The sequence below is a fragment of the Nymphalis io genome, chromosome 22, assembly GCF_905147045.1.
Source record: "Nymphalis io chromosome 22, ilAglIoxx1.1, whole genome shotgun sequence".
Lineage (NCBI taxonomy): Eukaryota > Metazoa > Arthropoda > Insecta > Lepidoptera > Nymphalidae > Nymphalis > Nymphalis io.
Window position 1 is genome coordinate 909663 of NC_065909.1, and position 27311 is coordinate 936973.

The following is a 27311-nucleotide window of genomic DNA, read 5'->3' on the forward strand; positions in this document are numbered from 1 at the left end:
ACTGATGTTAAATGATCGCCATCGCCCGTAGATATTGACGCTATGAAAAATATTAACCATTCCTAACATCGTCAATGCGGAAAACAATATTATTATTAGAATTAAGATGTTATATCTCCTGACTAGCCAACTGCGCAGAACATATTATTGTGCTGGTGTGTGCGCAAATACAAGTGCACTATGCTCTCACTCTCATAATCCGATGGAACAGCTAATCCGACATAACCGGAAAGTTTTCGGGTGCAGGACCAAGAGCTTGAGGCTTATCTTGCTTTCCAACTTTCAGATTTTAGGCCACTATTTACAATTTTTTGATAGTAAAGCCCAACATCAATTTATTAATCTGACCGGGAGATTGAACTAATAACCTCGACGAATCTGATAAGCTAGCCATTGCAGGCAGACCATATAATATTACTATTTAATCAGAAGTATATAAAACACAGAAGAATAATAATAAATGCTCAAAAAGTGTTTTTTTTTACGCAATTTCATACAAATTATTATCTGTAAACTTTTAAGACTGTTTAATATCGACCTTGGTTCATTTGTTATTTTAAAACATACTCAACAATCCAGCATGATTTTGACATAACATTTTGACACATAACCTCACAAGCACATTATTGTTGTTTTTGTTCATATTTGCAATATTCTTATACAAAAATGGGTGAAGAACCTGTTGATGCTAATCCAAACAAGAAAAGGCAAAGGAAGAAGCGTAAGAATTTTTTATCAAATGCAAAGAAATATGCAAAAAAGGGTCAAATGGGACGCGGCACGAAAATACCGGAAGAACTGTACCAATATTTTGTTGGAATTCTGGAAGTTATAAAGCAAGGAATTGAAGATCCCGATGAACGAAGTCAGTGTTTATTTTTTTATTTAAGACTATTTCATTCGTTCCGTTAAAAAAAATCGAATATATTCTTTTAACGAGAAAAAATAAATCAATTGAACATGTAAAGTATAAATAAGAAATCACTATAAACAAGAAGCATGAAAATTAAAAATATCAATATTAACTAAAGTGTAACATCACAGTTAAAATTTTATGCGTTTAGTAAAGGTTACTTAATTTGTTTTAGTGTTTTATATTTTTACAACGGAATTTTCGTTTATTGTAAAATTATTTGTTTAAAACCTTTCAATAAACTAGACAGACAGACACTTACAAATACAGTTACTAATTAACTTATTATTGTTACAGAGTCTCTTGTTACTAATGTATTGGAGAGAACAAAAGGTGAAGAGTTGAATGTTGTAGGAAATCAGCTCGGCTGCCGTCTTGTAGAACTCCTCCTTCCATATTCATCACCAGAAGATTTACAGAGGTACATAGAAGTACTTTCACCAGAATTACGTAGGTTATGTTCAGATAACTTCTCAAGTCATATTATAGAAACATTATTACGAGTTTCTTGTGAAAGGGCAACAGAACATTTGCAAAGTAATGATGAAACGGAAGAAGTACCGACGAAAAAAGTTAAATTAGAAAGTCCATCTGAGGAATATACGAAAGAACACATTGATATATGTCATGAATTCACACTTAAAATATGTAAATATGCATTGAACAATTTAGAAGATTTTGTATGGGATAAGTACGCTAATCATATACTACGTAGTGCAATAAAATGCTTAAGTGGTATTATGTTGCTGCCAGGAGAAAAACCAAAGGTGAATCTCTTCAGAGAGGCAATACAAGATAATAAAGGAATTCCTCCTCATCAAACGGAGATGAAGTATAAGGTAGTTCCAGATGAGTTTAAAGAAATCGCCAAAGATTTTGCGAACCGACTATCAGTGTGGCCTCAATTTAAAGATTTGCCGTACCAGAACATTACGTCCGCTTTATTACAAGTACTGTTATATGCTGTGAAGAATGTTGATAAAAATTTGACTAAAAGCTTAATAAAGAAACTTTTGAATGAAAGTTTTGCACCCGACGACTGGATGGACTCGGGAATGGATGAAAAAAAAGATGACAAAATTGATGTAGATGAGAGTGAAACAAATGAGCGACAGGTTACAGGGGATAACTTACCACCAGTGTTTAAGAGCGAATCAGCTGTCAGGTATGTAGACTTTTATTATTTTTTATATAATAGTAAATCAATTTCATTTCATTAATATAAAAAAGAAAAAGAATGATTATTAAAATAGTATTCCTATTTATAATATTGTTGTAATATATAATATTTTTATTTTTTTAGTATCATCTGGTATTATTTATTTCATGTACATAATGAGTAAATTTCATCATTTTAAATAGAATAGAATATTTGGTGGTCGAGCTTTGTGCAAGTTTGTCTGGGTAGGTACCACTCACTCATCAGATATTCTACCGCAAAACAGCAGGACTTGGTATTGTTGTGTTCCGGTTTGAAGGGTGAGTGAGCCAGTGTAATTACAGGCACAAGGGACATAACATCTTCCTATTCTATAAAAAAAAAGAACAATCTTTTTGTGAATGTTGTTTAAGCTTATGCTAAAAAGTAAATAAAAAAAAACATTACATTTAAAGGATAATCCTCCTCATATTGCAGGTTATTAGAAGCGGCACTGTTTGTCTCTAGGAAGAAAATGTACACACAAATATATGCTCGGTGCTTCATCAACCGGCTAGGTCAGCTTGCTACTATGCCAATGTTGAATTTCACCGTGCAACGATTGATAGACAACTGTCATGTAAAGGAAGAGGTATGTTTCAGAATATAATTATTATTTATGATAATAAATAAAAGTTGTTGAGCTGGCATTTTTTTTAAATTATATTGTAATATTAGTTGTAAATTAATTATGATATAAAATAGAACGCACTTGTGCACTATAATATCTCCTGCGCAGTTGGCTAATCTCTCTTGAGATAGACCGACGTGGTTGAAATCGGTCTGCAGGACCGTAAAATCTGGTTATGAATGGTAGCCGTGTTTGTAAACTCATAATATTAGCGCGCATTAAAATGAACATTACACGAACAGTAACTATTGCATACGTACCATGGAAAGTTCAAAAATTTTTTTTTAAATTTGTATAGTTTTTTAAAATATGTAATAGTTTTCGCTCGCGGCATGTTATAAGGGGTTGGGGGGTGTTCTTGCAGGGTAGGTTTAAAATAAATAATATATTAGTATAGGTTAATATTTTTAATTATCATAAATAACTTATTACTTTTATTACAATATAAAAATCATTTAAATACTCAAATGTATCGCTTCTTTTTCAGTTTGAGCCAATGTTTGAAGAGCTGTCGACCAAGTTTGGAGCTTTGTTGGCGTGCGGCAACACTGGCGTGTTGGTAGCGTTGGCGAAAGCTTGTCTCAGAATTAAAGCGAAACAAATACAATTCATACAGGTGAGGTTAAATTATAAGGATTATACAAATGACATTACACAGCCTGTATACAGGCTGTGCCCCATGGCCATACCCACCTTAGATTTATATTATACATGTAATAATAATAATTCCAAAATTATAATTATATTGTCAATATTGTTTTGATCACAATACTAAGCTTTTTATCATATCATGGGGATTTAGTAAAACTCTTTTTTGTTAACTTTATGTTGTTATATATACTTTTGATAGAATGACGAGATGATGAGAAGGTTGTGGGTGCGATTCCCATCCAGGTTAGACATTTGTGTGCATGAACATGTCTGTTTGTCCTGAGTCTGGGTGTAATTATCTATATAAGTATGTGTTTACAAAAGAAAAGTAGTATATGTAGTATATCAGTTGTCTGGTTTCCTTAGTACGAGCTCTGCTTATATTATTATTATTTACTGATTTTGATGAAAAAAAGACTTGAACAACCTTGGGATATTTTCTATAACAACGCATTTAAATATATTTGTAATTCTTACCCATTCATAATATTACCCATATTCTTAAACATAGACATACAAACTGACAGACAAAAATAAAAATGATGGTTGTTTTGGTATAAGTTAAAAAATGCATATATTTTGAAATCTGAAATACTTATTTATATAGAATTATACATATATGTATTTAATTTATTTACATATTTTACAGAATTTAGAAACGGCACTAAATTGTTCGGATGCTGAGAATCAAAAACATTTCCCGGTGCAGTGTCTGAAGATGCTGCCTCTCGGCACCAAGGATAATAAAAAGGAATACTTCATCAACGTCCACGGATCTGTTGTGCTGCAGACGATTCTGGATTTTCAGGTACATATATGTTTTAGCACAATATGGAATAAAACCGTGTATAACCTGCATTACACTTTGAAAGGTATTGTTAAAAAATAACAATTTTGGGGGTCGGGTAATTCCAATTTTACCAGAGGCGCTCATAATATTAACCATGACGCTGGACACTGTACAATAGTGATATCCTCTTGCCTATTTTAGCTACAATGTTCAATCTCAAAGACCAGCCATCTCTAGGGAAATATAATGGCAGATAAAGCCGTTGGGCTTGAGCTTCATCGGATAATAAGAGTGAGGGAATAATAAATGCACTTGAGCTCTGTAATATCCTGCGCAGTTGGCTAATCTCCCTTGAAGATATCGGCATCACCTCTTTGGGAGCCCAGAATAGTTCATGAAATACTAATTTCTAATTATCAAGAAATAATAATCTAATACAAAAAAAAACAAAGTGCTTTTGATAGCTAGATTTTAATAAGCGTACTCTATATATTTTCAGCGCCCAGCTAAACCAGTGTCTGGTCTCCTAGAGCTGTCGTCAGAAGAACTGCTGTATATATTTAGCGACCCAAAAGGTTGTCACGTGGCGGACGCTCTGTGCAGGGGTCAGTTCGTCGGAGTGAAGGCGAGGGACAAGCTGATATGGAAGTTGAAGGTATTAGACAATATATTTTGGGTAACTACTCAGTTTCTTGCCGGTCAATCACGGTAGTAATATGTTAATGAGTGCTTATGAGAGCATAGTTGAATGAAGTATAGTTTGATTTGATTTTCAAATAAAAATGAGCACCGGGACATCTGTGTGAGATTTAGATGTCAACACGGTTTGATCAATCATGAAAGTTAGCAGAATATTTATTCATGGAGATGGTTTTTATACTATCCACATTGTTATCTCACACCTTCAACGTCAGTACTTCTAGTTCTGATCTAGATGTTGTTTTTTGTGGGTCATCTGATAGTGAATGGTCACTGCCGAAGAGAGGCGGTACGATTCCTTACATTGTCAATGCACCACCAACATTGGGAAACTAAAACACAATGATACTGAATATTGCTGCTTGGTGCCTGAAAATCGCCTATGTCTATGGCCAGTGGTGACCAGTTACCATCAGGTGGCACACTTCCTCGTCTGTCTATATTATGTATATATAGAATATATTTGTTGTTTTTTATATACAGGGATATTATCAGAAGCTAGCGTTGTCTCAGCACGGTTCTAGAGCTTTCGAGCAAATCTTTGAAGCATCATCTCCCGAGCAGAAGGTCAAAATAATGACAGAACTATCAGATAAGAGTAACTTATTGAACAGCACAAACTACGGCAAGCTGATAGCGACCAAGCTGGACCTCACCACGTTCAAAGCGTCACCGAAGAAGTGGGAGGAGACCAGAAAAAAAATTGATAAATAAATAAATTTTATCATAGTTTGTTGTCTTATTTTAATATTACATGAGCGATATATAAGCTTAGAAAATATTTCTTATGAGTTTCTTCATGAAATTTTGTTCCTTAATATTAAATCAAAATTTATTTTGATTTATTTTATGAATCAGATTAAAATTCATTTATTTTAAAGAGACCCTACACACAAATAAACCATGTAGTGTTTTGTTAATATTATTATAAAATGTAATAATAGATATAAAGATGAAACCATAGGCAATATTTCTAGCAGTGACTATGGTATTTTGGCAACATATATTATGCTTATGGTCATTTTAGAGATAAAAAAACGACACCAAAATAAATTTAATAGTTTATTTAAAAATGTATAAAAATATAATTTGTTTATGTGTATTTTAATTACATTTTTATTCATTCGATATAAATCAAATATTATTCCCAGAGTTTACGGGATCTACACAAACTGATTGAGAAACGTGACGAGAGACATTTTATTACTTCAGGTACATAAATAATTACAATATTATTTTAGCATACAATTAATCATAAATACTTTTTTTATGTTGCAACACTACGATCAAAAGAAACATCTTACGTACAGAGTATATACAACAAATTTACATTTTAAGGACGAGTTCATTTTTGTATACTTATTTTTTATTTGCAATGGCAAGACATTACTTTTTTTTTTACTATAAATAAACATAAATACATTATGGCATTGGATTCAATGGGTATTGACAGATTCCATTGCAACCTTTTGGTATTTCTCCCGGCTTGAGTTTGCACACACGGTTCCCGCACATAAATTCTCCTTTCCGTAAGTCTACGGGCGGTGGAGGATTGTATCCTGAAACATTATCGTAATAAGACATAATTATAATCTATCAATATAACTATACCATGTATTATTATATATATATGGTTTTTTTATATATATAAGTTTATATGTATGTATGTAGGTTGGTATATTACATATTTGTATTAAGCTCAATAAATTTTAAGTGTAAGGTGTTCACACCGTAACCGTAACCGTAACAGCCTGTGAATGTCCCACTGCTGGGCTAAAGGCCTCCTCTCCTCTTTTTGAGGAGAAGGTTTGGAGCTTATTCCACCACGCTGCTCCAATGCGGGTTGGTAGAATTCACATGTGGCAGAATTTCAGTGAAATTAGACACATGCAGGTTTCCTCACGATGTTTTCCTTCACCGTAAAGCACGAGATGAATTATAATCACAAATTAAGCACATGAAAATTCAGTGGTGCTTGCCCGGGTTTGAACCCACGATCATCGGTTAAGATTCACGCGTTCTTACCACAGGACCACAGGACCACACACTGTGCCCGATTAGTGATCCTGGCTAAAAACACATAAGCATTTCTCTTTACAGAGGTTGCCTGGAGGAGATCACTATAAGTAAGACCGCCTTTGCATACTACATGTTCTACTTGCTATTATATGTTACTAAATGTTTGTAAAGTGTGTGCAATAAAGAATTAAAAAAAAAAAAAAAATAAGACAAAAAGGCCAAATAAAGATAACAAGGCCGCAATCCGAAGTGTCGGTCTGATCAGATGCGTGTAACATACAATAGAACCTTTTACAATATCCTGTATCGTACAAGGTTGTGTGACCAATGATGAACCCAGATGGCGCACCATCGTTAGGGAGAAAATCTTGTTGAGAGGTCACGACCCTCAGACATGAGGAAATCCATGCCGACGGCCACCTGATGGTTAGGGGACCCATACATTGGTGCTGGAAAAAAATATTTATCATTCCTTACATCGTCAATGCGCATCCATCCTTGGGAACTAAGATGATATATCCCGTGTGTCTATAGTTACACTGGCATACAGCATTCAACCGGAATGCAACAATACTAATAATTCCAGTTTAGCGGTAGAATATCTGATGAGCGGGTGGAATCTACCCAGAAGGAAATATTTATAAAATGACTAACCTTTTACCCCCGGCTTCGCTCCTTTAACTTGCGCTGATCGTTTGAGAACGTAGTGTTCCTTCGGTCTGTTGATTAACAAGCGCTTTGGGTTTATTAGTGTTGAGTATACCAACATCGACATCAAGAGGATGGCGGCGAATAACAACTGGAATTGATAAAATTTAAATTATCTTCTTAGTTCATAACAATTAATATTTGTGTAATAATCTTGATTTTATGAATACAAAAGCATTTCTCTAATTTTAATGGACGTTAAATAATAAATAATCGCAGTAAATATATATTAAAACATAATTCAAATTGATTAATTTAATTAAACTAAATGATATACATAATAAGTAAATGACATCAGCGTAAAAGTGCAGGCTAGCAGCAAAATGTGTGCAAGGCTTTAGCTTAATCGCTTAAGTGTAGCCAGCTTTAAGCTTGTAACATTAATAGTCCAGTCACATTAGTCAAAGTAAGACAAGTATCTCGGAATTGTATAAATAAGATTAAAATTGAAATGTAATTAAAGTATTTCCCTTAATAACTTTTTAATTATATATTATATATTTTAATAACACGAGAGAGTGTTATTAAATGAATAGATATTCAATTAATGTAAAATTAAATATAACGTAAGTTAATAAAAAAATTATAGACTATACGGCGTGTTTTTAATCGGGACTACCGGTTGACCTCCAATGATACTCTAAATACGTAAACACTGCGCGATCTCTGCCAAATACAAATAGATATCGGCAGTTGCGGCCACCCTACGATAAGTAGGTTTTGATACATGTTTTAAGGTGTCAAAATAAAGGTTTATACAAGTTTATAACTATCTCCAAATCCGAGGTGGAACCCCTAATATGACTGGACTACAAAACAAATAGTCATCATTAGACATGAAATGACTAAAACCAATATGAATACGGAAATGAAACGTATGTAAAAATTAAATTGCCGTTTTTATGGTATTTCTTTATCGTTACCGGACCGGAAAGAGTTCAGACGCAGGACCAACTTGAACTCGGTCGTGTCGGAATCGCCGTCCTATCGGATTATGAGAGTGGAAGAATAGAGGGTTCACCTGTGCTAAGGCACTGGTGTAAGGGCCCTCTTATAATATGGTCTGAACAGTTGAATTAGTCTCTCGAGATTAGCCGCCTTGACCAAAAACGGTCAGGAGGTTCACGTAGGATCTTCTGTATTCCAAAACTGTCGAATCGTATGTCATGACGTCAAACGGGATGGCCATCACTTACATCAATATTTTTTGACTACATATTTATTTATTTAAGAAAATCGTTGCACATATAAATTTGCAAATAATATTGATGTAATATTTGTAGGAAAGGTTGCGCACGAGCAAATCCTGTTAAGCTTCTAAGAAAGGATGCAACTACTGATAAATTTATATCAAAACAGTACAGTACAGTAACAGCCTGTGAATGTCCCACAGATGGGCTAAGGCCTCCTCTCCCTTGTTGAGGAGAGGGTTTTGGAGCTTATTCCACCACGCTGCTCCAATGCGGGTAAGTGGAATACACATGTGGCAGAATTTAAGTGAAATTAGACACATGCAGGTTTCCTCACGATGTTTTCCTTCACCGTCAAGGACGAGATGAATTATAATCACAAGTAAAGCACATGAAAATTCAATGGTACTTGTCCGGGTTTGAACATATGATCATCAGTTAAAATTCATGCGCTCTTACCACTGGGCCATCTCGGCTTCATATCATATCATATATCGAAAACTACGTAGCAATTGATAAAATAAAGTGTAAGGAAAAAAAAAACACGATCAATTTTTGTTTCAATACACAGTCTAAATAATTGTAGCTTACAACAGCGAAGTGAACAAATATTGAACAAAACACTTAACATAACTTAAATATTTAATGCAACTTAATTATTTAATTCAAACTGCCAAACAAGATAATATAAATATTAGGTATTTTTATTTACCTAAATGAAAGCATGTTGTTATGTATTCCGCGCCACTACATCACTTATTATGATTACTTGGGGCCTGAGAGTCATATCTGGTGACCTTTAATGGCCTGTCTCCGTTTTTTCACAATAAAAGTAACTTTAGTAAATATTTATTACTCTGTTTATTAAATTAAACTTTCATTAAAAACACAATTAACACACTTTACATTAATCAAATAGGGCGTCATATTTTTATCTTTTTTTTTTAAACGAAGTATTTAATTTAAACGTAAAATTTAAATTATTTGGAATAATATTACGATATTTTATGAAGTCACTTTTAAGTAGAAACACTCAATAACATTTCCCAAAGATAGTAAAATATAGGCACAGACCATAATAAAATTAATACAATATATTTTACGACGTATGTTACGTTTAAAAAATATAAACAAAGAAATACTCACAAGAGACCGCATGTCGTCCGCGTTGAGCGTTTAACGTTCGGTAAATGACTAATTTCAGAACGAGTTAGTTGACTCGCCGTGTAAACACATGACTACGTTTCACTATGACCTTATCAAGCTGTTCCTCAATATCAAATGAATCATTATTTAAGTATAAATCATGTTTTCACTATCTGATTTTAATGTTACATTATAAAAAAAAAAAAATGATTTAATTAAATTTTAAAATGACTTTTTTTATCTATGTCCAAAAGCTATATTTTTTTTTAAATGTCAGTTCAATGTTATTTTTCAGGAGTCGGTCATTATTATTCTATCAAATTAAAAAGAACAGCTCTAGGAGTCTGAGGCTTTTACCGTAAGGGACATTTTATTTAATGAGCTTTTTTTATTTACTACATTACTACAAACATTGAATTAATATTCAGTATTGTATTTTTTTACATATTATAAGAATTTTAAAAATAACTATTCCAAACAAAAGGGCGTTAATTCAAAAAAACAAAACAGCGATGTCATTGATCAAGATAAAAATAATCAATTTTTAACAGAGACAATATATACACTACGGCGAACCAAACGTTAGCGCGATTTAGAAAATGTTTTCATATCATTCAAAAATCCAAATATATATGTATATTTAAGGTCTTTGGAATCGTAATATTACAATAGCTTACAGACCGGGTCGTCTATATAAATAAATATATCCTGGGACCTTATTCACACATGACCATCTGATCCCAAACTAATCAGAGCTTGTACTATGGAAACCAGACAATTGTTATACTACATATACTACTTTTCTTTTGTAATACATACTTATATATATTACACCCAGACAAACGGACATGTTCATACTCACAAATGTCTGTCTTCGGTGGGACTCGAACCCACAACCTTGGGCGTGAAAGTATCTACCAACCACGCCAACCGGCCCGTCAAATTTTTTCAGGTGTATATTGATTTATTAGATCAAAGTGGAATCCACGTTATAATGGCCTTGTAATGACCCGAGTTATACCATTAATAATATTATGACTGTCACTAAACCGCTTGAACGATAACGGGAATTATTATTTCCTCTTATTCAATAATGTTTATATTTGTAACGTTAAAAACGTACTACACACCGTGGCGTTGCTTGTGATAAATATTAGATTTATTTTTTAAAATAAAATTTGACAGACAGACAGTGACAGCCTGTGAATGTCCCCCTGCTGGGCTAAGGCCTCCTTTCCTTTTTTGAGGGAAGGTTTGGAGCTTATTCCACCACGCTGCTCCAATGCGGGTTGGTGGAATACACATGTGGCAGAATTTCAGTGAAATTTGACACTTGCAGGTTTCCTCACGATGTCTTTCCTTCACCGTCAAACACGAAATGAATTATAAAGACAAATTAAGCACATAGAAATTCAGTGGTTCTTGCACGCGTTCTAACCACTGGGCCATCTCGGCTCTACTATATATATATATATTTTTAATTGTATAATTTTTATTTTATTTCAGTATAATATATTTGCTAAAAAATCTTAAAACATATATATATATATATATATATATATATCCTGTTTGGAAACCAACAAATATAACAAATCCAAGCATTTTTATCATACATACATACATGTATAGACATACATGTATCGGATATAGAAGCCTTATGTTTTAAGATTTTTTAGCAAATATATTATACTGAAATAAAATAAAAATTATACAATTAAAAAATCATTTATATATATGACGAGGATGTAGAAGCCAGCCAAGGTTGTTTTTGTGGTATGAGCAGTGCGTTGACTCGCACTTGACTCAGAATTCAATATTTGCAAGTTAATCCTCATTGCACTATGCCGAGATGGCCCAGTGGTAAGAACGCGTGAATCTTAACCGATGATCGTGGGTTCAAGCGAGGGCAAGCACCACTGAATTTTCATGTGCTTAATTTGTGATTATAATTCATGTCTTGCTATACGGCGAAGGAAAACATCGCGGGGAAACCTGCATGTGTCTAATTTCAATGAAATTCTGCCACATGTATATTCCACCAACCCGCATTGGAGAAGCGTGGTGTAGTAAGCTCCACCTTCTCCTCAAATAGGGAGAGTAGAATTAGCCCAGCAGTGAGACATTAACAGGCTGTTACTGTATTGCACTGTAAGCGATCGTTTATGAGTTTATAACGATCCCTTAAATTCATAGTATTACGAATGTTACGAAGCGTTTTTTTTGGGACGTTTGGTTTGAATTACTTACTGGTAGCAGCGCTTTGTGCAAGCTCGTCTGGGTAGGTACCAACCACTCATCAGATATTCTACCGCAAAACAGCAGTACTTGATATTGTTGTATTCCGGTTTTAAGGGTGATTCACCCTGTGTAATTATAGGCATTAGGGACATAACATCTTAGTTCCTAAGGTTGGTGGCGCATTGTCGATGTAAGCGATGGTTACACTTTTATGAGCAGTGGTGACCACTTACCATCAGATGACCCATATGCTCGTCCGCCTACCTATTCAATAAAAATATGTATTAAATTATTATTAACGGGAATTATATGAATATTGTAAATTGGCAAAGTGATAATCATTTATTTAATTCCTTCTGTAATTTTCTAAATTTTACTGAATTTAAGCAATACAATTCAATTCCTAATTGTAATGGCAGGTTCCTTGACTTAATAATAGGCAACTCTGATTGTATAGTCAATCGAGGTCTCTTTTCTTTGGTAGTAGAAGACGACCATCACCCTGCATTGCAGATTCAGGTCACCACAGAGACATCTCATCTCCCTTTACAATCATCGCAACGTACAATACGTTTGTTTCGTCATGCTAACTACGATGCTATCAATGACGCTTTGGCTCAAGTGGATTGGTATGATACACTTCATGAATGTGAAATTTCTCATGCAGTTGATACATTCTATAATGTCATCAATTCGATAATTTCTAATCATGTCGGCGTCAAAGTTATTAAGTATGTCGAAAACTACCCCTGTTGGTACTCGAGGCCCTTGATAAAAATCATTTCAGAAAAATTGATATATCATCGAAAATGGAAGATATATAAAAGGTTAACTGACTACGACTCATTTAGTATACTAAGAGACCGCCAAAAATTAGAGCAAATCAGATGTTATGATTATTATATTTATAAAGCTGAGTTAAAAATACGCAGTAATAGTAAATATTTTTGGTCATTTGTAAAATCTAAGAAATCATCTTTTGGTCTACCTAATAATCTATTTTTAAAGAATCGTACTGCTTGTGGGGGGAGAGATGCACGCTCACTTTTTAATGATTATTTTCAATCCGTTTATGAAAAGCCAGCCGCCTCTCCAACACTTAAATGTTCTTCTGGTAGCAATAGTAATTTGGATATTGGACATATAGCACTGTCTGTAGCCACTGTTGAAAAGTACCTGCAAAGGTTGGATCTTAATAAAGGCCCTGATGAAATCCCACCTATATTTCCAAAACTTTGTTACAGATCACTTGCTTATCCAATCTTTATTCTGTTTAAAAAATCACTACGTAGCGGTAAAATTCCGGAAATTTGGAAGAGATCATTCGTTATTCCCATCTATAAATGTGGAGATAAACATAACGTTCAGAATATAGGCCAATATCCAAATTGTGCACAATTGCAAAATTATTTGAGAAAATTATCTATGACAGCATCTTTCCCTTCGTGAGGGGTACATTGATTAATGAACAACATGGTTTTGTGAATAGAAGATCTACTGAGACAAATGTTTTTTTTTTTTTTTTTTATATTCGCCGGGAGGCAAATGACTCTACTCCACCTGATGGTAAGTGGTAGTAGAGTCCAAACGCGACGACGGCCAGTACAGACGGGAAAGACGTTCTGCACTAGCCGCCTTCGCCTTGCCGGCCCGCAAGATGCCTCTTCACGCCTCGTTTGAAGGAACCCGGGTTGTAAGAGGAGGGGAACACTTGAGCTGGTAAGGAATTCCATTTTTTGGAAGTGCGACAAAGAAAGGAGTTGCTAAATTTCTTTGTTCGCGATGGAATTTATGTTACAGTTAGGCGGTGACATCGAGAACCAGCTCGCGTGGACTTAAGAAGGAAGGGGGAAGCAGGAATTAGAGAGAATAATTCCTCAGAGCACTCGCCGTGATACAGTCGATAGAAAGCGCTCAGTGCTGCTATCTCACGACGCAATTGTAAAGGTTCAAGGGTGTTTGTGACCTTTACGTCGCCAATAATGCGTACTTCACGTCGCTGCAACCGGTCCAAGGCCTCAAGTAGGTACTTAGCGGAGCCATCCCAAAGGTGCGAGCAATATTCCACGCAAGACCGTACCTGTGTTTTGTACAGCAGGCACAGTTGTTGTGGCGTGAAAAAGCGCCGCACCTTGTTCAGAACTCCGAGTTTCCGTGAAACTGTTTTTATAACAGCAAAATGAATTTATATATTGCTCTTGTAAGAGCTACAATAGGAAGTTTATTGCCTTGGACAAGTTTTCTTGTACGCTCAATACATTTAAAAAAAGAGTTTGTGTGCATTTGTTAACTTAGTCAATGTTTTTATTTTATCTATTTAATTTTTATTATATAATATTGTTTTGCTGTTGTTAACTGTTTGAATCTTAATAATTATTATTTGTAATTTAAAAAATTGCTTGTTTACTGTCATACATGAATTAGTGTTTTGAGTGGAAACTTGATTGGTGTGTGATCGAGTTAATTTGTTGTGTAGTATATGTGGCGTGTGTGCTGTGGAGTACCGGCTTAGAATAGTACTCCCCCAATCTCATCCCGTGGGTGTCGTAAGAGGCGACTGAGGGACGGGGAAAAGGGGGGATGGGCAGCAGCGTCCCCCCTCCCATAAACATCTTACCCCCTACTGCGCTCGCCAACACGCCTGCCCAGCGCGGCGAGTATGGGCAAACCACCTCCCTAAATGGCAGATGCGCCCAAAAAAAGGCCCCCAGTTACCGGCAAGCCCGCTAGGCCCGACCAAGGTAGCGGTCGCGGTATCGGCAGGGCAGGGGGTGCTAAGAATCACCGGTTCACGGCAGGCTACCGTATAAAACGACTGAAAATGGCAACGTATAATGGACGCTCGATGAGGCTGGACCATCACCTCGCCGAATTAGAAGTAGAGTTAAGTCATATAAACTGGCATATACTGGGGTTATCTGAAGTCCGAAGACAGGGGGAGGACACGATAACTCTAGAGTCCGGTAACTTACTCTACTTCCGCGAAGGTGATAACCTCTCCCAGGGTGGTATCGGTTTTCTAGTCAAAAAGGATCTCATTAGCAGCATTGTGGAAATCAGTAGTGTGTCGAACCGGGTAGCGTACCTTGTCCTAAAACTTTCCGACAGGTACTCCCTGAAGGTTGTACAGGTATATGCGCCAACTTCGACATACTCTGATGATGTGGTCGAAGCGATGTACGAGGACATCGCAAAGGCCCTCAACGACACCTCGAGGGCCCACTACAATGTTGTTATGGGAGACTTTAATGCTAAAGTGGGAGTACAAGATAGCGGTGAATCGAAAGTCGGACCTTACGGCTTGGGCTGCAGAAATCACAGGGGGCAAATGCTGGTAAACTTTCTCGAAGCGCAGGGGCTTTTTTTGATGAATTCTTTCTTTCAAAAGAAGCCTCAGAGGAGGTGGACCTGGCGAAGCCCCGATAACGTGACAAGGAACGAGATAGACTTTATCATCTCGAATAAAAGGCACATATTTAGAGATGTTTCAGTGATCAACAGGTTTAATACCGGAAGTGATCACCGCTTGGTTCGAGGCACTCTAAATATCAACTTAAAAGCCGAAAGATCGAGAATGATGAGGTCTACTCTCCGACCTACCATGCTCCAAGCTGCTCAAGGCTCCGAAAAGTTCCAAATGGAACTTCAAAATCAATTCACCGCGTTGGAAACCATAAGCAGCATTGATGAGAGAACCGACACGCTGGTCAAAATACTGCAAAACACATCCCGCAAGTGTTTTCCGCCACAGAGAAGAGACAACGCACCAAAACTCTCTGCTGAGACACTCGAGCTCATGAGAAAACGACGAGAACTACCATCGTTTTTGTCAGATAAGGCCTTAAACCGAACAATAAAAACGCTGACGCGACGCGATCTCCGACGCTCCAATACCCGTGCCATCAAGGCTGCGATTGAGCAAAATCGGGGATCGAAAGTGTTCGCTCGCAAGTTTGGGAGGCCGCGTCTGACAAAACTTAAAACTGAAAATGGTGGGGTCGTTACCTCTAGGCCTGAGATTGTCGGAGAAGTAGAGAGGTTTTATGGGCAGTTGTTCTCTTCAAGATCGGATAAACCCGTGGGAATCAGTATTGATGACCAGCGCGCCCCTCTTATGCGCCATTACTCCGAGGAGCTCCCGGTCGTTGACCAAGGAGAGATTAGGGCGGCTCTAGAACAGCTTAAAAACAACAAAGCTCCGGGAGAAGACGGAATCACAACAGAGTTGCTTAAGGCAGGCGGGACTCCGGTCCTGAAAGAGCTAGCAAGCCTCTTTAATTCCGTCATCCAACATGGCAAGACCCCGGAAACGTGGAGCGGGAGTGAGGTGGTACTGTTTTTCAAGAAAGGTGATAAAACCCTCTTGAAAAACTACAGACCAATCTCTCTCCTGAGTCACGTGTATAAGCTGTTCTCAAGAGTCGTCACGAACCGTCTCGCCAGACGACTTGACGAGTTCCAGCCCCCAGAGCAAGCCGGCTTTCGATCAGGCTACAGCACCGTGGACCACATCCATACTGTTCGGCAGATTGTGCAGAAGACCGAAGAGTACAATCAGCCGCTGTGTATGGCATATGTGGACTACGAGAAAGCCTTCGACTCCATCGAAACCTGGGCAGTGCTCGACTCATTGCAGAGATGTCATATCGATTGGAGATATATCGAGGTACTGAGATGTCTGTACAACGCCGCTACAATGACTGTCCACATCCAGGACTGTAAGACGAAGGCGATCCAACTGCGCAGAGGGGTGAGACAGGGGGATGTAATATCCCCGAAACTGTTCACCAACGCGTTGGAAGACGTTTTCAAAACGCTGGATTGGACTAGGTATGGAGTCAATGTAAACGGCGAGTACATCTCACACCTTCGATTTGCCGACGATATCGTCATCATAGCAGAGTCGCTGGAACAACTCACCGAAATGCTGCGTAGCCTAGGCGAGTCTTCCCGGCGTGTCGGTCTCGGTATGAACTTGGACAAGACCAAGGTCATGTTCAATAGGCATGTCGTGCCGGGACCGATATACGACGAGGGGAAACCTCTCGAAGTTGTTAGTGAATATACCTACCTAGGACAGATAATACAAGTCGGTAGGAACAACTTCGAGAAGGAAGCCGATCGAAGAATTCGCTTGGGATGGGCAGCATTTGGAAACCTTCGTCAAGTCCTCAAGTCGTCTATACCGCAATGTTTGAAGACGAAAGTCTTCAACCAATGCGTCTTACCTGCCATGACATACGGTGCCGAAACGTGGACACTAACTGCGGGACTAGTCCACAAATTCAAAGTCGCTCAGCGTGCTATGGAGCGAGCTATGCTCGGAGTATCTTTGAAGGATAAGATCAGAAATGAGATTATCCGGAAAAGAACCGGAGTCACCGACATAGCTTGCAAAATTAGCAGGCTGAAGTGGCAGTGGGCTGGTCACGTATGTCGTAGGACCGATGGCCGTTGGAGCAGACGAGTCCTAGAGTGGAGACCGCGAATCGGCAAGCGCAGCGTAGGGCGCCCTCCAGCCAGGTGGACCGACGACCTTAAGAAGGTGGCGGGCACCAACTGGATGCGGAAGGCGGAGGACAGGGAGCTTTGGCGCACCTTGGGAGAGGCCTATGTTCAGCAGTGGACAACGATTGGCTGTTGATTGATTGATTGATTTTGATTGATAAAATATGCTATTCATTATATTTATTGTACGAAATATATTTAATTTAAATAACTTTAAAGTATTATAATTCGTATTATCTAGAAAACCCCTCGGGGTTGCTTCTTGGATACTTTGCAAACTATGACAGATGACAAAACTAAGGTCGGGAAACCCCATTGCACCCGCTCTGACACCGCTTCTGTAATCTCGCAAACCAACAAATACTGTACAAAAATCACGTTTATATATAATAAGCAAAGCTTCATCTAACTTTAACCATAACTTTGAACACACCTAGGCGTCTAAGCGAAGCTAAAGCGCTTAAAAATAGTTCAAACTGTTTCTTAACGACCGTGCATCTTAGAAAGATAAACAAAGAGGACTATTTATTATTATTTAAATATATATATAAAATATCAACACCAACAAGGAGTACACTAATAAATACAAATGGGTCATTAATCATGGAGTTATATAACACAAGTGTATTTTTAAATACCCTTAATTTTGAAATTCCCAAAGTTCTCAGTACCGTAACAGCCTGTGAATGTCCCACTGCTGGGCTATAGGCCTCCTCTCCTCTTTTTGAGGAGAAGGTTTGGAGCTTATTCCACCACGCTGCTCCAATGCGGGTTGGTAGAATTCACATGTGGCAGAATTTCAGTGAAATTAGACACATGCAGGTTTCCTCACGATGTTTTCCTTCACCGTTCTCAGTGAGCTTTTACATCTAGAACGGAGTAGGTTTCAAGTTAATTGAGCGTATAGTTTCGATGTTGTGATGGGTCAGTCAATGAGTGGGGTGTCGCTTATATTGATTTATTTAATAACATAAGAATTGACTGCAAAATTAACAACAAAACATGAATAATAACAATTCATTGCACTTCTAATTAAACAAATTACGACTTGCTCTAAAGTTAGGTAGCTATCGTCTTTTATACATTTGTATTAAAACTTCTTAGGTATGTGATATTTTGAAATATTATTACAAGCATTACATTTGTATTAAAAAAAGATTGATAACAAATCAGCTGATGGAAATAAATATCGATGTTTGTATTTGTACTAATATTATAAATGCGCAAGTAACTCTGTCTGACTGTTACGCTTTTACCGCTGAACCGAATTTGATGAAACTTCGTTTGAAACAAGCTTGAACTAAAACACAGGCTATATACTAACATCTACACCCTACCCTTATGACGCGAAACCTAGTACTATATATATATGTAAGCCTATAATATTATTAAACTTATTTTTTAATGTTTATAAAGAATCATTATAGGTTGTATAAAATTCTCCCAGTTATTGAATTTAATTATAGATTTTTATTAATGTAATAGATAATTCTTTGTTCAATGTCTTTATAAATAAATTAAGAACATAATATTGTCATTTTAAAATTGCCAGTGATAAAAAGGAATAGTTGGTTGTTATAAGCCGAGATGGCCCAGTGGTCAGAACACGTGAATCTTAACCGATGAACGTGGGTTCAAACCCAGGCAAGCACCTCTGAATTTTCATGTGCTTAATTTCTGTTTATAATTCATCTCGTGCTTTTCGGTGAAGGAAAACATCGTGAGGAAACCTGCATGTGTCTAATTTCACCGAAATCTGCCACATGTGTATTCCACCAACCCACATTGGAGCAGCACAGTGGAATTAGCTCCTAACCTTCTCCTCAAAAAGGGAGAGGAAACCTTAGCCCAGCAGTGGGACATTTACAGGCTGTTACTGGTTGTTATACGATAATGCATGCATATTGTAATTGCTATTTTAAAGAAAAGGAGAAATATAATCATTGTAATCTGGTTTTATTGAAAATTATTTGAAGTTCCCGTTAAGCTGAAGTTGTGGCTACATATATTAGTCGCTACATATATTAGTATTTGCTACCAGCGTGTCCTCCGTTATTTTGGTCATATAGCGCGAAGGCAGCCTGACAGCCTCGACAAGCTGATGGTGCTTGGCAAAGTAGCCCCACACGATGGTCGGACCAAGTTACCTCACTGGTCTCCAAGTGACCACAGCCCTGAGGAAAGCTGAGGACAGGAAGGACTGGAGAAAATTCACAGAGATCGTGACCCAGACCCTAGATCAGAGTGGACACGACCTTCAGCAATGGAGTAAACGACCGAGAAGAATATTAGTCGCGATCGTATATTTGAAACAATGGTATCTATTGTGGTCTCGAGTCGTGCGCTTCATATATCTTGTATGTAATTTGACACACCCATTCTTCGGCAAGCAATGAGAAGGATGGTAGAATGACGCAGACGCTTTTGCTTCGCATCGCAACGTAAGTGTGTAAAGTCCTTATCTGCACCGTTAGGGTTCGTGACACGCTGTCGTGGAGTAATGTTCCTCGCGGCGATGTTAACGTGAACCAAAGTCATGTCAGCCGTCACGTGGATCTTCAAAGAGATTTACTATTTTAAGATAAAATTTAAGATAGACCAAAGTATGAAGGGGTTTAGGTATTTTTAAAGATTTTTAAATATATAATTAAGTTTTTCAGAAATTTGCCTTTTAGTTCAGAACATATTTGTTTCTAATTTCAATAAAATAACACAGGCTGACTGACACTTCTTTATATATTTATACTTCTTTATATGTATGTGAGCACTAAGATAAGTGTGCTTTTATATAACAGTTTTTGATGAAATGTACCTAAATGTATTATCGTATTTGAATGTTATACATTAGTCTCGCTAAACTGGATTAAACCGGATAAAACTGGACTCCGTTTAACAGAAAACCGCATGTTAAATATTAAGTCCATATTTTCATATAAATGAAATAGGTTTTGATACCCGTTAAATATTATATTTCATGTTGTTTAATATTTTCGATTCAGGATTCGGAAGTGTATCAAAAGATTTTCTACATCAGAATAAATGGCAGCTGTTCACCAATATTAGTCTGCCTCGCGGCCATGTTGCCGTTGAACAAAGACTGCCAAGTCTTCACATCTCCTCACCTAACATTATCAAAGCGATGTCTGTTTTTAAGACAGATTCAAATAAACCTTTTATTCAAATACAGGCGATTCACCCTCGGCTTCATACGCGTTATTCGAAAATCCAGTTAAACGGGATAAAAAGGCCTAATATATTGATTATGTCATATTTTATCTGTGACTATATTACAATGAAATAGTGAAGAATTAACAAATATTCACAACACACATTACCTGTCGTATTTATGATATTAATGCGATTATTTAATTATTCTAGTTATTAAAGAAAAATGGATTTACTGAATTATTGTAATGCCTCCTTATATACTATATTAGGTGTAGTTTTTTTTTTTTTTTATAGAATAGGAAGGCGGACGAGCATATGGGCCACCTGATGGTAAGTGGTCACCAACGCTCTTAGACATTGGCATTGTAAGAAATGTCAACCATCGCTTACATATCCAATGCGCCACCAACCTTGGGAACTAAGATTTTATGTCCCTTGTGCCTGTAATTACACTGGCTCACTCACCCTTCAAACCGGAACACAACAATATCAAGTATTGCTGTTTTGCGGTAGAATATCTGATGAGTGGGTGGTACCTACCCAGACGAGCTTGCACAAAGCCCTACCACCAGTAAAGTACCAGTATCTCTAATTGGAATGAATTACACGTGAACATACAGTACAGTACAGTAACAGCCCGTGAATGTCCCACTGCTGGGCTAAGGCCTCCTCTCCCTTTTTTAGGAGAAGGTATGGAGCTTATTCGCTTAATTATAACAAAAACATGTACCCATTAAAAAAATATATCTGAATTAAAAAAAAAATCGTGTAAATACCATTGGGCATCAAGTTTCCATTATTCGAAATTCAAATTGTTATAATTATTTTTATTTTGTCAGATAGATGATCCGTAGTTAGAAATCATATAACCTCGGTGATAGATTACCGCCAAATAGCAATATATAGTAGTGTTGTGTTTAAAGAGTGAATGAATCAGTGTAGTTAACAGACACCGGTCACATAATATCTTATATAACAACGCCAGTGTCTACGGGCGCTGGTAACTTATCATCATTTGCTAGTCAGCGTACAGATAAAAAAAAAATGTCCGATTGTAAATCATATTAAGATATAAATCATATTATTTCAAACGCGAACGTTCAACGTCAAATGTGAAAAGCTTTACGGTCTGATAATCGAAGCGTTGTCATAACCATCAGCTCCCGTTTCGCCATAAGTCGTCTCTTGGAGCGCAATCCGAACTGTCAGAGCTTGGTTGTCACGAACTGACCACTCATTCCCCACGTGAAATTACTTTTCGAGTGGTGACCATGCTTTCAGATTCCGGACAAACGAAATTAAAAGATAAATAAAATATGATTTGATTAATTAGACAGACTTATTAAAATTAAGGAAAAATAATGTTGCGTTCATCAAAAAACATTAAAATTGATGGTTAAGTAGAGAACGGCGGCTGAGATTGACGGCATAAGATAGCAAGCCGCATAGCCGTTGTTTTAGCCGAGCTTATATTATAAATAGAGATTATATTTATAAATAGAGATTAAATTACTAGTGGTGACTTCATGTGCGTGTGCAAGGATTTCCGGAAGGAATATAACTTGATAGCTTGCAAAAAAGCTAAATACACTTTAAGTTAGGTTAGTGATGATGATCAACCATTCAAGCGATTACCATGACAATTGATATACCCAGGCAGGATAACGCCAGCTTTTACTTATATTTTATAAATTGATTAATCACTAATCATATAGACATCTGTCTGTATATGCACAGAAACTAACTGACATTTATTATTGATTAACAAAATAATTAAATACTTTTTAACAACATTTACATTTAATTTATATTTATATAAAATTGATAAGGACACAACAATTCAATACGTTTTTCTCCTACTCGAGAAACTTAAAAAAAAGCAATCGAAATATGCAAATAGATATTTGTTTTCCTGATATTTTTTTTATAATTATTTTGTTTGAATTTCGATCACGTAGTGAAAACTAGTAAATAAATATCATGGTCGCCCTCGCTGTCACGTCGCAACGTGTCGCACACGCGGTATAAAAGTACTTGAAACGCTCCTCTCGCGGTTCCAGTTTAATTATGCTTCGTCAATACTGTCAATTGATGACGAAAATTAGGAAATCTGTTCGTTTGTAGTGTTATAACGTTATATACTGCTATAACTATGAAATAACTTGAAAATAAACGAGATTTCGATGAAATAATTCGTTATAATATTCGCAATCATAAAATATTCTTATAATATATTATAAATTTAGTAGTATAGAATAAATTTCCCGGCATAAAATGTTCTGTCAATGTCTTGTTGCCAGATTAAAAATGTTATTATGGTTTAATATAAAAAAATTACAGATACACTTTAATAATAATTCGTGTTACGTCCAATATTATATATTACAATCTGATTGAGTCTTACAACTATATAAAAGTCAGAAAGCTATGACTCACTAAAACTGTCATTGAATGTATTTCATAATGGAAAATGGAATCATACATAAAAAATAAAGTAACAACCTATATATGTCCGATTGCTATACTAAGGAATTCTTTCCCTTTGAGGAGAATGTTTGGAAGACACATGCAGGATTCCTCGGGATGTTTGCCTTTGTTCATTTATTAAAACTTCATACCAAGAAGTATCTAGTACATTAATAAAAATCTGTAATTAAATAGAAATAAATAACTGGGAGAATTTCATGCAACCTACTTACTAGCCACTCGTCCCGGCTTCGCACGGGTAGTAAGAAATGTATTTTGGATAGGTTTTGTGTAAAATCATTTCTTAGTGAGCGTCTACGTCGGGGAAAGAGTAACTGTGACAAATTTCAAAACAATCAGGTGAATAGTTTAGGTGATCTCGTGATGATTGGTATTTCACTTATATATATGAAAAATTAAATACAATAAAGATAGTGTTTCTTTATAATTATTTATAAATCTGTTAAGTTAAATGTTTAGGCTGAGACTGATTAACCGCCAAAAATGATTTTCATCTTGTACATGCTTGCCTGTCGCCAATCTACTTTCAAATGCTTAAAATGCAAACAGACAGATTTCCTACGGACATAACGTTTTGAAACGCAAAGTGCTAATGATATTACCAATAAATAATAATTATAATAATAAGTATGTCTTATTGAATATTGAATATCTATACAAATATAATAAAGAGGTAAAATTTGATTTTTTTTATGTTTGTTTGTAATGGATTAACTCCAAAACTACTTTAACGATTTTAAAATTTCTCTCACCTACAGAAAGCTACATTATCAGCGAGTAACGTAGGCTTGATATCATTTAGAAAAGTTAATAAGAGATCCTTATGGAAATTGCAATATTGTAACTGTAGCTATCAAAAAGTTTCCTATGAAAGTCATTTGGCGTGCGCTGCGAAAATTGTTGATGATACCTAAAATAATTACATTTTATAGTACTCATCATTACCCACAAAAAAGTCCCCGAGGCAATACGTCTAACCATTATAGTTAGGTCACACTAACTGCTTTTTGTTTATTATTAATCAAACAAAACGCGTCATCAATCAAGAATCGAAAGATGATGACAATCGTATAATATTAATCCTTATGCAATGAAATAGTTTCATCACGGTGGATTATGTATATCTCTTTAAGTTATTCGAATCGGACTTTTCGTTTAAAATTTACAACGGGTAGAATAATGTTAAAAGTTAAAAAAACGCCGCGATGTGAGCGAAACGGATATAGGGAGCGAACAGTACTACGCTTAGTCTTTTTATTTACATATATATTTAATTTTCTGTAAAATAGAAACAGTTAAATAGTAAGTACGTTTATGATTTTAATATATTTTTATTGAATATATAGGAGGACGAGCATATGGGCCATCTGATGGTAAGTAACCAACGCCCATAGAAATGTAAGCATCGCTTACATCGACAATGCGCCACCAACCTTGCGAACTAAGATGTTATGTCCCTTGTGCCTGTAATTACACTGGCTCACTCACCCTTCAAACCGGAACACAACAATATCAAGTATTGCTGTTTAGCGATAGAATATGTGATAAGTGGGTGGTGGCCTTGCCATCAACCAATGACCATCACCGTAGTCACTTTTCTTGCGCAAGAATCGTAATTTTGCGATAAATTCTAAAAACAGTACTGTAAGTACGTATATCTGTTAAGACGGATATTTGTACCACTCGTATGCCGTGACGGCAAAACGAATGACGCTTTCGTATGCTGTCAAGCCCCATTCACTTTGCCGCTCTGTGCTCCGTTGTGTGTGCGTGCGTGAAAAATTTATTCTTGGTGAGTGTCTACGTCATGAATGGAGTAACTATGGTAAATTTGAAGTCAATCGGAAGTCTCGGAGATCTCTTTATAAGTTAGTCAGTGGTATTTCGCTTATGGAGATGGTCTCCTTCTGCGAAAATGTCATGTCGCAGAAAGAGGCCGCGGAGCGGGAGCGCGAGGAGAGTGCCTCCGCTGACCCGCTTCGCCGAAGAAGACCGGGGAGAAGACGTCGGCGCTATGCGCATCTTCTCCTCCCGCCGTGAGTGTCGCCGGGGCCAGGGGGTCTCCGTACCCCGAATACTCCCTAGGATTTGGCTGCCCGCAGAAGCGGGCCAACCGTCGGGACAGCACGGTAGTATACGCAAGCGATCCCGTGACGTCCCCCGACAAGACGGAGTGGGTACCGCTGGTATTTTAATGGGTATTCCAGCGCCTTCAGCGCCGGCGAGTCCCACATCCCCCCCCCCCCCCACCTCATGTGGGGGAAACACATAAATGTGTTTTTCCAGCGAGAAAAAAAAAGTGGTATTTCGCTTTATACATATACGTTATAATATTAGGAAATATATATTTATTTCATTATCTATATTCAATTGTAAACATCAATGTATTTTACAATAATATTATTTATTGGATCAGTTTAAATGTAAATTATTTAAATAGCTTGTTGGCCGGGTTTTTTTTTTAACAAAATGATCCGGGATGTTAGCCCCAGACACTATACATTTAAATCTTACGTGTGGCTCTATTTTACTACAACATCACACCGCATAACATCGGAATGAGTATAATTTTATAAAGTTTATTATGGATGGTCGAACATTCGATTTCCTAAAAGATATGTTTTATCAAAATGATCTAATTATATCATTAAATATTTTTCAGTATTGATTGATAATATCTTTGAAAAAAAATTCTTGATCTTGTTTTATCGAACATTGAAAATCATACTACTTCATGCCTTGATCCTCTAACATGTGTCGATCCCCTTCATCCGCCTTTAATTCTTTCTTTCGATTTAACAAATTCTACGTCGCTCATCCCTAATAGCAACATTACAAAATTTTGTTTTCACAAGGCAGATTACGAGAATATAAAGAAAGAACTAAGCGAAATTGATTGGAAGGAAATTTTGAGTAAATGCCCCTGTGTTGATGATATGGTCTCATTATTTTATGCCCAAATTCGTAAATTGATATTAAAATATGTACCAAAAAGGAAACCCCGCAGTCATAAATATCCTATCTGGTTTACTTCGTGTCTGATTAAGTGTATTAAAGAAAAATATAAATATAGAATAAAGATTCGAAAATACAGCAATCCTCGCGATAAACTAACTTTTGACTTATTGAAGAAAAGGTGCGAAAAACTCTTGTCATATTCTTATTCTAAATATATAGATCGTCTTGAGTTATCTTTAAGGTCTAATCCTAAGTTAATTTGGTCATTTTTAAAACAAAAAAAGGGGAAGAGTTCTTATCCATTAAAAATTAAGGGCGACAACATAATTGCTTCCAGCGGAACGGACATCTGCGAGGTTTTTGCTAAGCAATTTTCGTCAGTTTATAATAAGAATGATGGTTACCATGCTACCAATAATGGAGACATTTCTGTAAATTTATGTAATATTACGAACCTTAGTCAAATATCTTTTACTGTGGATCGGGTTTACAATGTTTTAAAAAGATTGGATTCTAAAAAGGGAGCGGGAGCTGACGGGATTCCTTCAATTTTTGTCCATACTTGCGCTAGAACATTGGCTTTACCACTGACACTAATTGTCAATACTTCTCTATCAACTAGCACTTATCCTACCTTGTGGAAAAAGGCCCTTGTATTGCCTTTGTTCAAAACTGCTGATAGAGAGGATGCTCGGAATTATAGACCTATATCAATTATGTCTGTTTTTGCGAAGGTATTTGAGGTACTTTTATATCCTGTTGTTTCTTGGCACTTCCAACAATTCGTTGCACCTGAACAACATGGGTTTGTGAAAGCCCGATCCACAGCAACTAATCTTGTGTCCTTTGTTGAAGACATTACTGAAGTTCTTGATACTGGCATGTGCGTTGATACAATTTATACAGATTTCAGTAAGGCCTTCGATACAATTGATCATGGTGTTTTAATTACTAAACTAGAAATTATAGGTATTTCAGGCCCATTACTGGAATCGTTTCGGTCTTAT

The 27311-nt window shown here is 36.5% G+C and overlaps 2 protein-coding genes across 2 annotated transcripts; one reads left to right on the forward strand and one right to left on the reverse strand.

Annotated features, from left to right (window-relative positions):
- Positions 1–578: 578 nt before the first annotated feature.
- On the forward strand, positions 579–5611 carry LOC126777048 (nucleolar protein 9). The gene is made up of 7 exons (XM_050499897.1): positions 579–865; positions 1211–2078; positions 2550–2703; positions 3230–3358; positions 4043–4201; positions 4683–4838; positions 5366–5611. The coding sequence occupies exons 1-7, from the start codon at positions 667–669 to the stop codon at positions 5594–5596; spliced, it is 1896 nt and encodes a 631-aa protein (XP_050355854.1). The 5' UTR covers positions 579–666; the 3' UTR covers positions 5597–5611.
- Positions 5612–5931: 320 nt separating this feature from the next.
- LOC126777130 (uncharacterized) lies at positions 5932–10075 on the reverse strand. The gene is made up of 3 exons (XM_050500028.1): positions 9946–10075; positions 7556–7700; positions 5932–6441 (listed from the first exon to the last, which is right to left on the reverse strand). The coding sequence occupies exons 1-3, from the start codon at positions 9955–9957 to the stop codon at positions 6305–6307; spliced, it is 294 nt and encodes a 97-aa protein (XP_050355985.1). The 5' UTR covers positions 9958–10075; the 3' UTR covers positions 5932–6304.
- Positions 10076–27311: the final 17236 nt, after the last annotated feature.